This window comes from Lactuca sativa, chromosome 4 (assembly GCF_002870075.4).
Source record: "Lactuca sativa cultivar Salinas chromosome 4, Lsat_Salinas_v11, whole genome shotgun sequence".
NCBI classification, from domain to species: domain Eukaryota; kingdom Viridiplantae; phylum Streptophyta; class Magnoliopsida; order Asterales; family Asteraceae; genus Lactuca; species Lactuca sativa.
The window spans coordinates 126,768,176-126,783,250 of record NC_056626.2 but is presented as its reverse complement, the minus strand read 5'-3'; the positions used below and the strand labels follow the sequence as shown (position 1 = coordinate 126,783,250).

General features: G+C 35.6%; 1 protein-coding gene across 1 annotated transcript; it reads left to right on the top strand.

Annotated features, from left to right (window-relative positions):
* Window positions 1-5,882: 5,882 nt before the first annotated feature.
* On the top strand, window positions 5,883-9,038 carry LOC128133515 (uncharacterized). Its single transcript, XM_052770983.1, has 4 exons — window positions 5,883-6,423; window positions 6,487-6,822; window positions 7,944-8,069; window positions 8,608-9,038. The coding sequence occupies exons 1-4, from the start codon at window positions 5,883-5,885 to the stop codon at window positions 9,036-9,038; spliced, it is 1,434 nt and encodes a 477-aa protein (XP_052626943.1).
* Window positions 9,039-15,075: the final 6,037 nt, after the last annotated feature.

Here is a 15,075-nt window from a genome sequence, read left to right as displayed (position 1 = left end):
CCTGTCGAAGTTTCGCGACAGAACCGGCACGACACAGCGCGACGTAAAAAGTGAATTTACGTTGGAGCGATATTTAGCCTTAGCGATCTAAACGAGAATCGAAGATCTTGTTGTTAGTAGCGAAACGACGAAAAGTTAGGCGAGAACGGACGTCAAACGAAGAAGTTATGAATTTATAACGAAGTTTTTCTGTCGCGGCCTATTAAAAATAAATAATAAAAATAAATTCGAAATTAGCCTACGGAGTCTAAACGAAAGTTGTAGAGCGTAGTCTCACCTTCGCGTGGATATAAAGAACGTCGAAAACGGAGTTCGTATGAAGAAGATATGAATTTCCGAAGTTTATTAAATAATATGTATTTATTTTTAATCTTTAATTCGGAAGCATTATCCGAAGGAGTCACTGGTCTGATCCGAGGTACGCGCCGCGTACTCGAGTACGCCCCGCGTACTCCGAAGGTGTCGACATCGCAACAAGTGGCTTCGGATACGTAAGCAGTGACGTTTCTCGGACCAGTACGCCCCGCGTACGTGCGAGACTCAGCCCCTATAAAAGGCTTGCGAGGGCAGCCGAGAGTTTTGTTCATTTCTTCCCTTCTTTCTCCCGTTTTGCATCGTTTTGCGTGCCAGAAATATCCCGAAGCCCCGGTATTATTCTCGAGCCCTGAGGCAAGTCCCGAGATCCCGAAGATCCCGAGAAGTGCGGTTCCCGAGTCGAAGCTCTGCCCGCGAGAAGTTCGATTTTTTTAGAGATCTTCCAGATCTGCTGAGGATTTCTACTTCTGCAAGTCGTAGTGCTGTCCGATCATCTTCTGATCAAGTGAGTGTATACTACCTTTCACAAACACGATAATAATACAAGTATGGTTTGAGTGTATTAAGTATATTGCTGTTTATATGAGTGAGTGTGTAGATACTTTCTTCTAACACATAAATATTAAGTATTTTCTATAAAATACGTTCTATGTGTATAATATAAAGTTGTTTATATGTGTGGGTGTATAGTCCCTTTCATAAACACGGGTATAATACAAGTATTGTTTGAATGTATTAAGTATATGTTTGGGAGAGTGTGTGGTTACTTTCTTCTAACACATAAATATGAAGTATTTGTTATAAAATACGTGCTATGTGTTTATATATTGTTGTTTATTTGATATGAGTATGGAATGAATGTTTTATATAATTTTTAAATGAGTTAAACTGTATATGTATTTTATATCTACAAATATGTTGGGTAGAACATGGGTAGATGAGATAGTTGGTATGTGATAAAATGATGAGGTATGAAAGATGATTAAGAAAGATATTGGCAGATGCACCAATTAGAGAATATCATAATGCTAGCAGATGCGCTCAAGCATAGTATTGGTAGATGCACCAAAGAGAGAGTGACATAATACCAGTAGATGCACTTAAGTATAGTATTGGTAGATGAACCTAAAAGAGCATGCCATAATGCTAGCAGATGCGCTTGAGAATAATATCGGTAGACGCACCAAGTAGTGAATGTCGTGATCTTGGCAGATGCGCCAAATAGAGATTGTCATAATAATAGCAGATGCGCTTAAAGGATAATGTTGGCAGATGCGCCTTATGTAGCAATGGAAGTTTGTGCTAATTCCTTAGGTCAATCCTTAGGAATGAATGAATGACGGGTAGTTGAATTCCTAGGGTAAAATCCTAAGAAAGATAATAGGGATGGGTAATTGAGTTGATTGTTTGATGGTTGAATATAATAATTATATTATTGTGGGTTGAAAACCCTATATGCTCACCAGGCTCCCAAGCCTGACCCACTCAGTTTTCTTTGCATTACAGGTAATGACACAAGAGTATAAGTTGGTGGACTTGACGAGAGATTTTGGATTATAGGCCAGTAGTTATGAATAACTGTAAGGTCTATTTATTATTGTTTATGCTTTTGGTCTGTATCGGAACATGACATCCCGAGGTTTTATTATTTAATGAAAATACATTCTCTTTGAGAAACGTTTTGATAAATGGTTATCATATTTTATTTTGGGAACAAATTCCACAACCGTTTTCTTTAAACGATCACTCTGATTTATAAAACAAAGCATAAACAAATCGGACTTTTCTGGCCGTGAAAATGGGGATGTCACAAGTTAGCAGAAGTAAGTTTGAATTTTATTGAAGTGCTTGACTGTACAAGGTAGAAATTTCGGGTTGTCACACTATAAATGATTAACTAAAACATTAAGACATTACCTGATGGAGAATTAATCAATTCAACCTATACATAATCCGTATTGAACCCGATACCTTACAATACCTCACAAATGTAGAAAGCGATAACAATTTTGGAGACTGGTACCTCGAAGAAAGAAATGAATCAAATAGGGTATCAATATTAATTTTTGGAGAAGATAACGATAAATCCTGATTTATTGGCTAATATGATACCGATTTAAAATTCAAAATAAGTCAGTGATATATTTTTCCTGAATTGAACGGATAATTGTATAGTTTCGAATTTAAAAATAATTTGAAATCCATATCAATTCAATTTTAAATTTAATGGCTTATCAAATGCAAGCGGATTTTGTAGGAAAGGTCCCATAGGATGACAAGTGGCATATGCTGATGTGGAAGGCTCAGAAGATGACATGTGTACTATTGGAACTATTGTTTTATTAATAAGAGTAGATAAGAAATTAAGTAAAGGTTAAAGAACTCACTCTAAGTCACTTAAAGTAAACTTGATGTTGTGTTTTGAGTGATTTAAGTTAGATGCATCAAGATCACGACGTGAAACGATATGTCCAATTACATCTAAGAATGATAAAAAGAATAATGTGACTTATATGGATAATGAAAATAATCCAAAAAAATAAATAAAAAAGCCTAACCAAAACATGACTTATTGGGACAGTTTTGTAGTAAAATTGATCCAAAATCAACAAAACCAAAACTATAAACTGGACCTCCAAAATCAGTACACTCTTAACAATGGTATCCCATTGCAAAAGAATCTGCTTCTGTTGTCCATGAATATTTAAACCATCTCCCACCATAGCCATGTTTGGATTCTTTATAATCAAAGTGTCTCCAACATTCATAAGATGCTGGAACCTATGGAATTGACTAGTGAAAACACGACATTGAATCTTCGTGCCCTATAGAGAAAATTAGAAGGTTAGTAAATGATATAAAATAAATATAAATAAAGATAGATATAATTATTTAAAGTAACATGTTCATCCATAAGGATCATTCCAATGGATAAAGTTTGTGTTTTAAACTTTGGTATGAAATTTCACATGCTAACTATTCAAACATTAAATGTGGTATCAGGTGACACCACACCATTAAAGGTAGAATGCTGCAGTAGACATGATGCTGAAAGTAAATAGTGTAGAAAAGGAGTTAAGTGAAAAGTATTAAAGATAGAATGCTATTATGGATGTTTAAAACTAAAAAAAAATACAAAATTAATCAAAAGTTGAATGCCATTTACCTATATCAAGTAGAAAAAAGACTCACTTTTATGCCCTTCCGAGTATAATAGTAGGAAATTTTTATGTTCATATATTCCAACAGTCGATTACACAAACAGATAGATACATAATGATATAAAACAAATTATATACTGATTCAAATGCACACAAATTAATAACAATTCATGTAACTAATTAAAACAGGGAGCAATTATTTAAATTATTCGAAACATACAAAAAATGTTTAAATGAAATATGTCCCTACTTATGGAAAACCCTTAATAGTACCTTCTTTTAAAAGGACAATGCAATAGACTTTCATGGATATTTAAACCTCAAAAACTAAACCATAAAATATAAAATTACAACTTTCAGTTAAAAGTATAATGCTATGATGGATGTCTAAAACTAAAAAATAAGTACCTGATGGAGAATGAACCTTGAAGGCTATGCAGGAACTGAATGGAAGTTGGTAGCTAACATATGTAGAAAGAGAATTCAGTTTTGGAGTTTGGTACGTTGAAGAAAGAAGGGAACCAAATAGGTATTGAAGAAAGAAGGGAACATGATATAGTGATTTAAGATTTAATTCTAGGATATTTGAAAGAGGAAGGAAATATCGCACATGATTTTTTAAAATGTCAATATTTTTTTATTAGTCTATATGTTAAATATTATGGTTGTTACAAACTTTTCATTTCAGGAATTGTGCAGGGTATTAAATGTAAAATATTGAGTTTGTTAGTTAATGATTTGTAACTTTGGATCAATTGTGTAATTTGATTAAATATGGTGGGCTAAGGTGAAAGTGTGGTTGTTTCCAGATGGGTTAACACGCGGGTTTTGTGTGATCCGTTTACCTAAAGTATAAGTTTCAAGGAGCTGTGGTTGTTGGTCATTATTCACAAGATATTTTACAAAGCTTCTCTATTTTCTCTAATTTTAGGGTTTCTGTGTTGCAGTTGTGTTATTGTTCTTCAATGTTATCTTAATCATTTTAGATTAGGATGTGTGATTTGTTGAGAGAGTAGATTGGGTTATATGTAGTGAGGTTTTTATGTAAGTATCTGAAAACCATCTGTCTATTTGTCCTCAATTGATATAATAGATGATGATCTTGGGAAATTGTGTTTCTATGTCTTTTTACATGGTATCAGAGCTGTAGGGCTTCAATCGGTGGTTGACGATCTCGGTCATTAAGGTAATCTCTCATTTTCTTTGTTTTTTCGTTAAGTTCTTTGTAGATCGTCATAGCTGAGTTTGAACTAGGGTTTCTACTGAGATATTGGTTCTACTTACTCATCTGTGAACATCTAGGTTTCTTTTAATTGATCCAGATCATTTTCTGGTTATTGATTTTTTAAGATCCTGGTACTGCGACTCGTTTTGTGATTTTGCAGGTTTGTCTTAAGTGGAGATCCTTAAGAGACTGGTATCGTCATTATGTGGAGATCCTTGGTTGAAGAAAAAAAAAAACTTCATTGTCTTCAGATCGATTAATCATGTTCTCTGAAATAACTCTAGTTAACGGATTTCATCACCATTAATTTTTCAAAGGAGAACGGAGTAACAAGAGTCGATCTATTTTAATCTCTTCTTCTTATAGCTCTGTGAGCGTTTCTTGTTCCTTTCTATTTGTTCTAGCTGTAGACGTGGGAGATCCTGGTTGTCTTGAGTACACCAGTTATTGTTCTTTTGGTTATTCATCTTTTTGTTTGATCTTTTGACTCTATGATTCTTGTCTTGGGCCCTAACATACCGTGGTGACCATATGGACATATAAGGATCACAGTGATCTATTTTGTTTTCTCTTATTTGTTAAGTGAATTCTACTTGATTTGGTTAATCTTGTGAAACATTATGACTGATTCTCCTCCTGAAGGTAGTGGGTCTAAGGTTGATCTTGTGAACTGCGATGATCCTCTATATATACATCCTTCTGATAATAATGTAACTACAATTGTGAGTTTTAAACTAACTAGGACCGATAACTTTTGTATATGGCTTAGCTCTATGATAAGGAGTCTTAAGGCTAGAAACAAATTAGGGTTTGTGGAAGGTACTGTAATAAAGGACTCTACTCATAAATCTAAATCTTTAAAATGGGAACGTGCTAATGTTGTACTGTGTTCTTGGATTCTTGGTTCTTTGTATGAGTTAATCTATTCTGTACATGCATACTCAGAGAGTGCTTTAGATATATGGAATGAACTTTTTGAAACATATAATAAGGCTGATGGGTCTGTTATTTTTAATATACACCAACATATTAATTCACTTAAACAAGATGGTTCTTCTTTGTCTGAGTATTATAATAAACTTGACACTCTTTAGAAAGAATTTAGTGGTCTTACAAATCTTTTTGAATGTACTTGTGAAGCTGCTACTTAATATAATGATCATTCAAAACATATGAAGTTAATGCAGTTCTTGAGTGGTCTTGATGACTCTTTTAATCAAGTAAAAAGTCATATTCTTCTAATGGATCCTCTTCCTAATGTTAAAACAACTTTTTCAATTGTCTCTAGAGAGGAATCTCATCATAAGAATGGGGCTTTAACTTCTGTTTCTAATGTGTCTAAAACTCAATCATCTGCTTTTAATAGTATATTTAATGATAGAAAAGGTCAAATTCAAAATTCTAATAAAGGAACAAATCAAAATTTACAGTGTAAAAACTGTGGTCTTAAGGGACATCTTTTTGAAAGGTGTTATAAACTAATTGGTTATCCGAAAGATTTTAAGCCTAGGATTGAGTCTAATAGTGGATACCAAAGAAATCAGAATAAAACATTTTCTGTAAATTCCTCTTCTGTCCCTTCTAGTAGTCCTTCCTCTTCTAATGCTTCTGGAAATGGTGGAACTTATTCTTTCACAAGTAAGCAGTATAATAAACTCTTAATTCTTATTAATGAAAGGCCTTCTGCATCTGAGGATACTTCTGTCAGTGCCAATATGGCAGGTATTCCTTTTTTTTAGTCTTGTCATTCTACTATTAGTCATCAAAAGTGGATTGTTGACTCAGGTGCTAATAAACACATGACCTCATTTGAGTCTCTTTTGCAAGATACTATTGATGTCTCTAAATTAAACCTTCTTGTAAATCATCCGAATGGTTCTTCTGCTAAGATTAAAAAAATTGGAAACTTGCAGTTTTCTGAAAACTTAACACTTTTTGATGTATTTGTTGTTCCTGATTTTAATGTCAATATTCTTTCTGTTCACAAATTATGTAAGGACACAAATTGTGAAGTTGTGTTTAATGAAAATTGTAGTAAAGTTCAGGGTTTACAATCAAAGAAGGTTGTGGAGAATGGTAGAGACTCTGGGGGATTGTATTATCTTGATGCTTTTCCCTCAGGTATTTGTTCTTGTAATCTTGTTAAGTGTTTTGTTTATAAACTTACCTGGCATAGTAGGTTAGGTCATCCTGCAGAACAAGCTTTACTTTCTTTAAAAAATACTCTTAATTTTGATAGTTTTTCTCTTCCTCCTTGTGATGTTTGTCATAAAGCTAAGCAGACTCGTGAATCTTTTCCTCTAAGTGTCCATAATTCTACTAAACTTGGTGAATTAATTCATTTATATATATGGGGTCCTTATAGAGTGTATACTAGAGAAGGCTTTAGGTTTTTCTTGACTATTATGGATGATTTCACAAGGGCTACTTGGGTTTCTCTTTTAAAATATAAGGATGAAGTTTATAGTTGCTTTACTTTGTTTTTTAATATTTTGTTAACTCAGTTTGATGCTAAAACTAAAACAATTCGTTCTGATAATGGAACTGAGTTTTTAAATCATAAGATGAAATCTTTTATTGAGCATAATGGAATTTTTCATTAAACTTCTTGTGTTTATACACCACATCAAAATGGGATTGTAGAAAGGAAACATAGGCACAGGGGCGGAACACAAACACAATAATTGGGCGGGGGGGGGGGGGGGATATCAAAATTTCAAAACATAATAGTAAGACAAGAAAAATTTGTTCAAAATTATGCACTCTAAAAATTAAAACTTATAAAAATATCGTTGTATTGCTGATTAAAGTGGAACTCGTCGATTTTAAGTCTTTTAAAGTTATTTTTAAACTAATCTTTTCGATAAATTGTATTTCAAATAATAAAACCAAAAATATAAAAAAAATCATTGAAACACTCTATCTTAAATTTTATTCTTTAACTTTGTTTAAATTATAAGACTCGCACTATAAATAAATAACATATACATATTGATTTAAATAGCATATACATAACCCATGATACATGGATAGATATTTTGTTGTTTGTGTAACTTTTTATTTCATTTTTACAATACCAAACAATATATGTAATTTATCAGTAAACAATAAATAATTAATAAATAATTTTAATTTATAAATAATAGTTGTCCTTAGGTCAAAGCCTACTACTTACTACCTACAACACATTTTACAAAACCTGCAATGTAAGGTCAAAAGATATTTCATATCACACTTTATAGATAATAACTTTGGTGGGAGAATAGAAAGAGAAAAGAGAGTACCCTTTTTAGTCTTCATATGGAGAGAAGAATGGAGAAGGAAACGGAAAGCAGAACACGATGGAAATCAGATGTTTTTAATCTCAGGTTTTTGTTAAACGCCAACACAGAGCACTAATCGATGGAAATCGGATGAAGAGTGGTAATCGGCGGGGATTAGTAAAATTTAAGGTTTGCTTATACTCAAAGTTTTGAGTTACGAATTGTATACATATGATTATTTTTATATGGTTTTAGTTTCTTAATTTTTTTCCCTAATGAAAGAAGATATCTCTTAAATTTAGCAGTGATTTTCGGATCTCTTTGGGTATATCATGGTTATTTTGTTTACATTTTTTGTTATTTCTTTAATTGAAAAACATGAGCAAAATTAGTAAAATTTTTGACTGTTGGATAACTTTATGAATATATTATACATATTTGGGTATTAGGAACCTCAAAACCGGGGGGGGGGGGGGGGGGATGGCCTCCCCCAGCCCTTCTTACGGTCCGCCACTACATAGGCATAATCTTAATGTTGCTAGATCTTTACTTTTTCAATCTGGTCTTCCTATAAAGTATTGGGGAGAGGCTATTTTAACTTCTGTTTTCTTAATTAACAGAATACCAACCTCAATTTTAAAAGGTCATTCTCCTTATGAAGTTGTTTTTAAGAAGTTACCTGTTTTTGATCACTTAAGAGTCTTTGGTTGTCTCTGTTTTGCCACTAAACTTAATAATCATGATAAGCTTTCTGAACGTGCTGAAAAATGTGTTTTACTAGGTTATTCTTCTGAGAAAAAAGGTTATAAGCTGTTAAGTCTTGATACAAATTCTGTTTTTGTCTCCAGGGATGTGAAGTTTTATGAATTAGTTTTTTCATTTAAGCTAAAATCACCAACTGTTGATAATCAGTTTGATTTTAATAACTCAGTAGACCCTTTTTCCTATGATGATCAACTTAATTCTGAATATGTGAATGATTTGATTGATTTAAATGACCTGAGTGTTAACCATCAGATGGATGATTCTAATGCAGCTCAGAATCTGGATGAAACTTTTTTGATACTACATTAGACAGTAATAACCAGACTAGCGAGGCATCTAAATCTTCATCTGATAGGACTGTTCCAAGTCATTTAGATTAAACTGAGGAAAGTAGTCATTTAGACTCATTGCCTTCTCTAGGATAGTCTGTGACAATCGACAAGCTTTTGGTCACGTTAAAGTCAAGCTAAGGTCAATGAATCAATCTGGTCAACTCAACTAGTGTTTATATGTTAGGAGTACTTTATGTTTTCTAATATATGACTCTAAATCTTAATGAGAAGTATCACTTGATAGTTCAAATGTTCAAAATTCTAGATCCTAATCGGATAAAGGAAGTAACAACTCTATAAAACACTATTACATGCCCTTTGGGGGTGTATGACACTCAATATAGGGTGGAACTAAGTCTAAGGTCCTTGCGCTATGAAGAAAAACATTAATTAGGGCCCCTGACAAAGTCTCTCTAAATCTCTCCCACTCTATCGCTCTCCCTCCTAAATCTCTCCAAGTATATCGAATCTCTCCTAAATCTCTCCAAGTATATCGAATCTCTCCCAAATCTCTCCATGTATATCGAATCTCTCCTAAATGTCTCCAAGTATATCGAATCTCTCCAAGTATATCGAATCTCTCCTAAATCTCTCCAAGTATATGAAATCTCTCCCAAATCTCTCCAAGTATATCGAATCTCTCCTAAATCTCTCCAAGTATATGAAATCTCTCCAAGAATATGAAATCTATCCAAAATCTCTCTAAGAATATGACATCTCTCCCAAATCTCTCCACCTATCTCAAATCTCTCTCAATTCTCTCTATGTACCTTCCTCAGTCGAAAACAACTCAAAACCTAAGGAGAAAACCCAAAGGACCCTCTTGGTCCTGAACCTCTTGGTCCGGAATCCTCTTGGTCCAGAACCCTCTTGGGCCGGAAGCACTCTCTACTTCGGAGCTTCTGATGGATTCCGAAATGCGTTAGTTGCTTCGGATCTTCTCGCATGATCCCGGGGAGTTAGCTCCGGAAGACCTCGCTTAAAGACTTGCTTCGGAACTTCTAGCCAACCTCGCACCTCGGTCCGAGTCTGATAGCTTTGCATCCGAGGGAAGTGCTCCGGAATCAAGTAGTGACTTCGGATTTAACCTCTTCACTCCGGATTCTTGCTAAGCGGCTCCGGAACTCTCCTAAGTACTTCGGACCCTCGCTGGCTCCAGACTAGACTCCGGATTTTTGTCTATTTCAGACTCTTTCTTCATTTTAAGGCATTTTGATGTCGGGAATTCCTCCAAAATTGATTACTTTAAACCCCTATTTTATGCCAAAATTGATTATTTTAAACATATTTATATAAAATAATACCCAAGATTTTTTTTAAAGGGATTCTAAATTGATAAGGGGGTTTGACTTTATGATGTGATGAAAATCCCTCATTTCCATGCAAATCTCTGTAAAACATGTATTATCTAAAGAGAACTAAGCCTTGTACACCAGTCCTCCAAGCAAATGTCAAGTCACCCCTTATCCTTCCCATTTAGATACGTAAGTTACTCTCCTATTTCCCCACTTCTCATATTCACATTCAGAAGACTCCTAAGAATACTCTCAACTCCTTCAAGCTCCAAGTTTCATCCCTTCAAAGAAAATTCCCAGATTTTTGTAAGTGTTCATCTTCTTTAACTAGTGATTCTCCACCTTATTCCTAAGACTTCATTATATTTACACATAAAATTTTCTTAGGATTTTCTAAAGTTCAAAGAACCTTCCAAGTGTTGGAACTTGGAAACTCCTTACACTTCTTCAAAACACCCAACAAGCTAAACCAAGGTGAGCTTCATACCCCACATTTTTCTAAGTTTTTATTGTTTTTGGGGGAGAGTACAAGTCAACTCTCGTTCTAAATTCTTGAATAATTTCATGTATACGTATGTTGAGATGTGTGTGAAGAAATATTAGTATTTAATTTTAACTTTTCATGAACGTGAGATTTCACAAATCTCATGAAGTTCAAAAAATATTCTCATCACCACATAAGGAATACTTTGTTTACAAAAGGAGGCTCCCAAATTTTTGAGTATGTCCAGCATACCTCCTTTATTCATGGCTTCTTGTCTAGAAGTAAAAGTTGTTGAAATATATCTTGATATGTTGACACTGATTCTATAATTCTTTTGAAAATTGGAACTTTATGTCATATTAGTGACTTTTTGCAAACTGTTAGTGATTATTTATGAATATTTGAGATACATAATTTCATCAAGAAAATATACAAATAGAGCCTTTATGACAGAAAAATTTGCATGTCATAAAGATGCTGTCATAACTTCACACAAGTCATCGTATACACAAATCATAACCTGACACCTTCCGACAAATGGGGTCTCACTTAGTAATTTATAAAGGGAAGAGCCATTTTTCCGACTTCTCTAATATTGGGTCAATTGATAAATATGCAAAGCAGATTATTTTCAACAAACGAAACAAAACGAAATATCTAGTCAACGGGTACAACTACTATTATTTAATTAGTAAATAATGGATTTCACGATTGTTCAGAAATCTGTTAGTATTCTAGTCAGACAAATCTTCACAGTACATATATTTATATATAATAGTGTACGCCTAAAGTCTTGTAAGAGTTATAATCAGAGTCTCTTGGAGGGGGAACGGGAATTTGTGTATAGATCTATACGGGGTTGACACCCCGCACCTTCGTTGTTTGCTACAGCTAGACCGGAAGTCTAGGGTGACAAATGTCTTAAACGAAACCGACGCCTGAAGAATGTCATAACGGGCACTCTGTCATATTAGTATGGTTATAACGACTCACTAGAATATATCAGAAATGTATTTATACATATTTCACTTTTGGTTTACAAACAACTATGTTTTGGTTTGTTCAAATGAAAGTTTTCTACACAAGTGTTATGGTTATCAACGCTACTATTTTGTACATCATAAAATATAGGATTTTCTGGAGGAAACAATTATATACGATTTCGAAAACGACTAACTAAGACACACATGCAACTATACTCGAGTTGAAACAAGACATACAACTATTTTGATAAGAAAATATTGGATTTTCTAGATTTCTAAACTATCATCAAAGTTTTATACAAAAATGCTGATGAACTCACCAACATATTTTATGTTGAAGCTTTTCAAACGATTTGTATTCTCAGGAAACCAATAAGCAGGTTGTGGATCGCTGACTCAAGATTATTTTGCTGTGTTTTGGGAATTACTTACTGATGTTTCTTTTGTGTAAAATTTGATAACAAAAACATGATGTAAAACAATGTAAGTTTGATACCAATTTATGATGTTTGGATTTGCTATGTTTCATTTATATGCATTTGTTATGATACTACACAATGAGGTCACCCGCCTCCGGACGTTTCCGCCGTTCTGGTTCGGGGGTTTGATAGATTGGTAACAGAGCATTGTTTATAGTGAACTAGTATATCTAGCCATACAAGATATACAACTATAAATACAATGGGACTGAAACACTCTTACTAAAACTATACATACTTGCCAGGATTATATCATAACAAAAACAGACAAGATAACTTAAAGGTTGAACACTAGAGTCAAACCTGGGCAGTTATGTAATCATATCTAGGATAAATATAGCCTGATCAACTATATTTATTTGGGATATGACCAACATGTGTTTGGGAGTGGTCGTGGTGTTGCAACAAGCCTAAAGCCTCCCAACTCGTTATCCCACAAGTTTTAGGAACCAAACCTAAAATAATTAAAATACTATAGGAGTATTTTGGCATTCTATATATTTTCTCGTACTCATGTATTCTTGCATAGGCAACATGGCACACTTTCACCTTCCCGAAGACCTATACTTTCCCAACCAGTGGAAAGGGGGTTGGACTGAGGAAGACCCAGAAGAAGACCCCGAGGAACCCATGGAGGATCCCGAAGAACTGGTAGAGTTTGAAGAGGAGGACATCGATGAAGAGATCGAGGAAGATGACGAGGAAGAGGTTGAGGAGGACGAGGAATCATACACTGAGTCTGAAGTTATCAACCCTCCCTACATGGCAAGGGTACCGCCGCATAGGATGGGCTACAATGGCCCTACACCTCCATGGGCTGACACTATTGAGAGATGGGGCTGACGCCAGGGTTAACAACCGCCATTTGGGATTAACCGAGGGTACTACAACCTCCTGCATGGAGGACCAACAGATCACACACTCCCTGTCGTGGTCAGACGTATTAGGGACATCGGTAACCAGGCTCAAGTTACCGCCGACCGGGTAATGCAGATACGGGCGGCCATGCAGATCACGGATGCTCGGACGCGAGACCTCGAGCGAGACTTCTATCCAATGGAACGACTTGTAGAAGATCTTGCCACTGCACGAGCGGAGGTCAGAGAATACCAGGAGTGACACGCCGCTCTATAGGAGTGTGTACGGATCACCGAACGCAGGTTGGCTAAGCTCCAGGGTGCGTCTACCTCATCGTCAACACCACTAGGCCCTACTCTTCGTGATTAGTACATGTTTATTTGCTACCATATCAATTTTCCATTGTGCACTTTCCTATGTATTACCGATGACGTGATTAAGTGATCTCACTACTCATGGAGTCGTGACTTTGCTAGATTCTATTTCACTACAAGCATTGTATGCCTTATGGAGGCAATTTTCCATGTACTCAGAAGATTATTATCAATGAAAAACGGATATATGTATATATATATATATATATATATATATATATATATATATATATATATATATATATATATTCTAATGATGTGTTACCTTTTATGTGCTCTATCTCTATTTTTACATGTTGATTTTATGCCCATACTTATTCATATACAACCAATCCACCAATACTATTCTATGATCAAGAAATCGTGAAAAAAAATACATTGGATACTCATTTTCATCCTGATCCATGTCAGAAAGATGCCAAGGAGACCGATACGAAAGAACAACAACACATCACCACCACCGCCACCCTCGCCGGAGATGCGCTCCGCGGCCTTTCAAGTGGCAATTTCGACAGCAGTAACAGCAATGTTAGCCCACATTCAAAACGGAAATAATGGTGGTAATGGTCAAGGGATGGGAAGCTCCGATCAAGGGCCTGTACCAACAAGGATTTTTCCAATGCAAGACCCTACACTTTCAACGAGACTGGAGGAGTTATAGCTTTGAAACGATGGATCGAGAAGGTAGAGTCAGTGTTCGAGATATGCAAATGTCTGGAAGGGAGTAAAGTCAGGTTTGCGGCCCGCACCTTCATCGATCAGGCATTGTCATGATGGAACGGTCACATTGAGGCCATGACACTCCCCGTTGCAAGTGCCATGTCCTGGGAAGAACACAAAGAAATGCTAGTTGCTGAGTACTATCCCCGATGGGAAGTGCAAAAAATTGAAAAAGAACTGTGGAACCTTACAATGCAGAACTCGGACACTGACGCGTATATCTCAAGGTTTAACGAACTTGCACTGTTGTGTCCTGGTATGATTACGTCCGAGGGAAAGAAAATCGAACGACTCATTTGGGGATTGACGCCTCCCATTCAGGGCAACGTGATTTTCTCAACAACCGAGACCTACAACAGTGCAAAGCGCTTGGCCAAGAAATTTTATGATCACAGTGATAAGAAGAGTACCAGAACAACCAAAGGAGCGGGAAAACAAGAAGGAGGAAGCAAGAAGAACTGGGGGAACAAGCAAAAAGGACGACATAATTCAGGGCCATCCAAGAAACCACAGACAGTAGCGGTCCATTCTGCTACCGCTCCAGCCGCACCATCCCCAACCGCTCCAGTCTCAACCAAAACCGCGCCAACAAAGCCAGACGCAGGATCCAATCCCATGTAACATCCCGAATTTCAGGTGCGTCTTTTAGGCCCTTCTTCTTTTCTGATATTGTCAAGTTAAGCCCTTAATGGTAATGTTTAGGCAAATGAGTACGCTGGGCGTACTGAAGAGTACGTTGCGCGTACTCATGCGCTTAAATTGGATGCAGACTCGCCTAGGTACGCTGGGCGTAGCCAGGGTTTACCGTATGCGCGTACCAT

What these genes read in the sequence shown, in the direction of transcription:
- LOC128133515 (XM_052770983.1), top strand. Translation starts at nt 5,883, where the DNA reads ATGCAGTTCTTGAGTGGTCTTGATGACTCTTTTAATCAAGTAAAAAGT. An exon ending in TGTCAGTGCCAATATGGCAG is followed by an intron (nt 6,424 to 6,486) that starts GTATTCCTTTTT and finishes TTGTTGACTCAG; the next exon opens with GTGCTAATAAACACATGACC. An exon ending in TCAGATGTTTTTAATCTCAG is followed by an intron (nt 8,070 to 8,607) that starts GTTTTTGTTAAA and finishes CAATTTTAAAAG; the next exon opens with GTCATTCTCCTTATGAAGTT.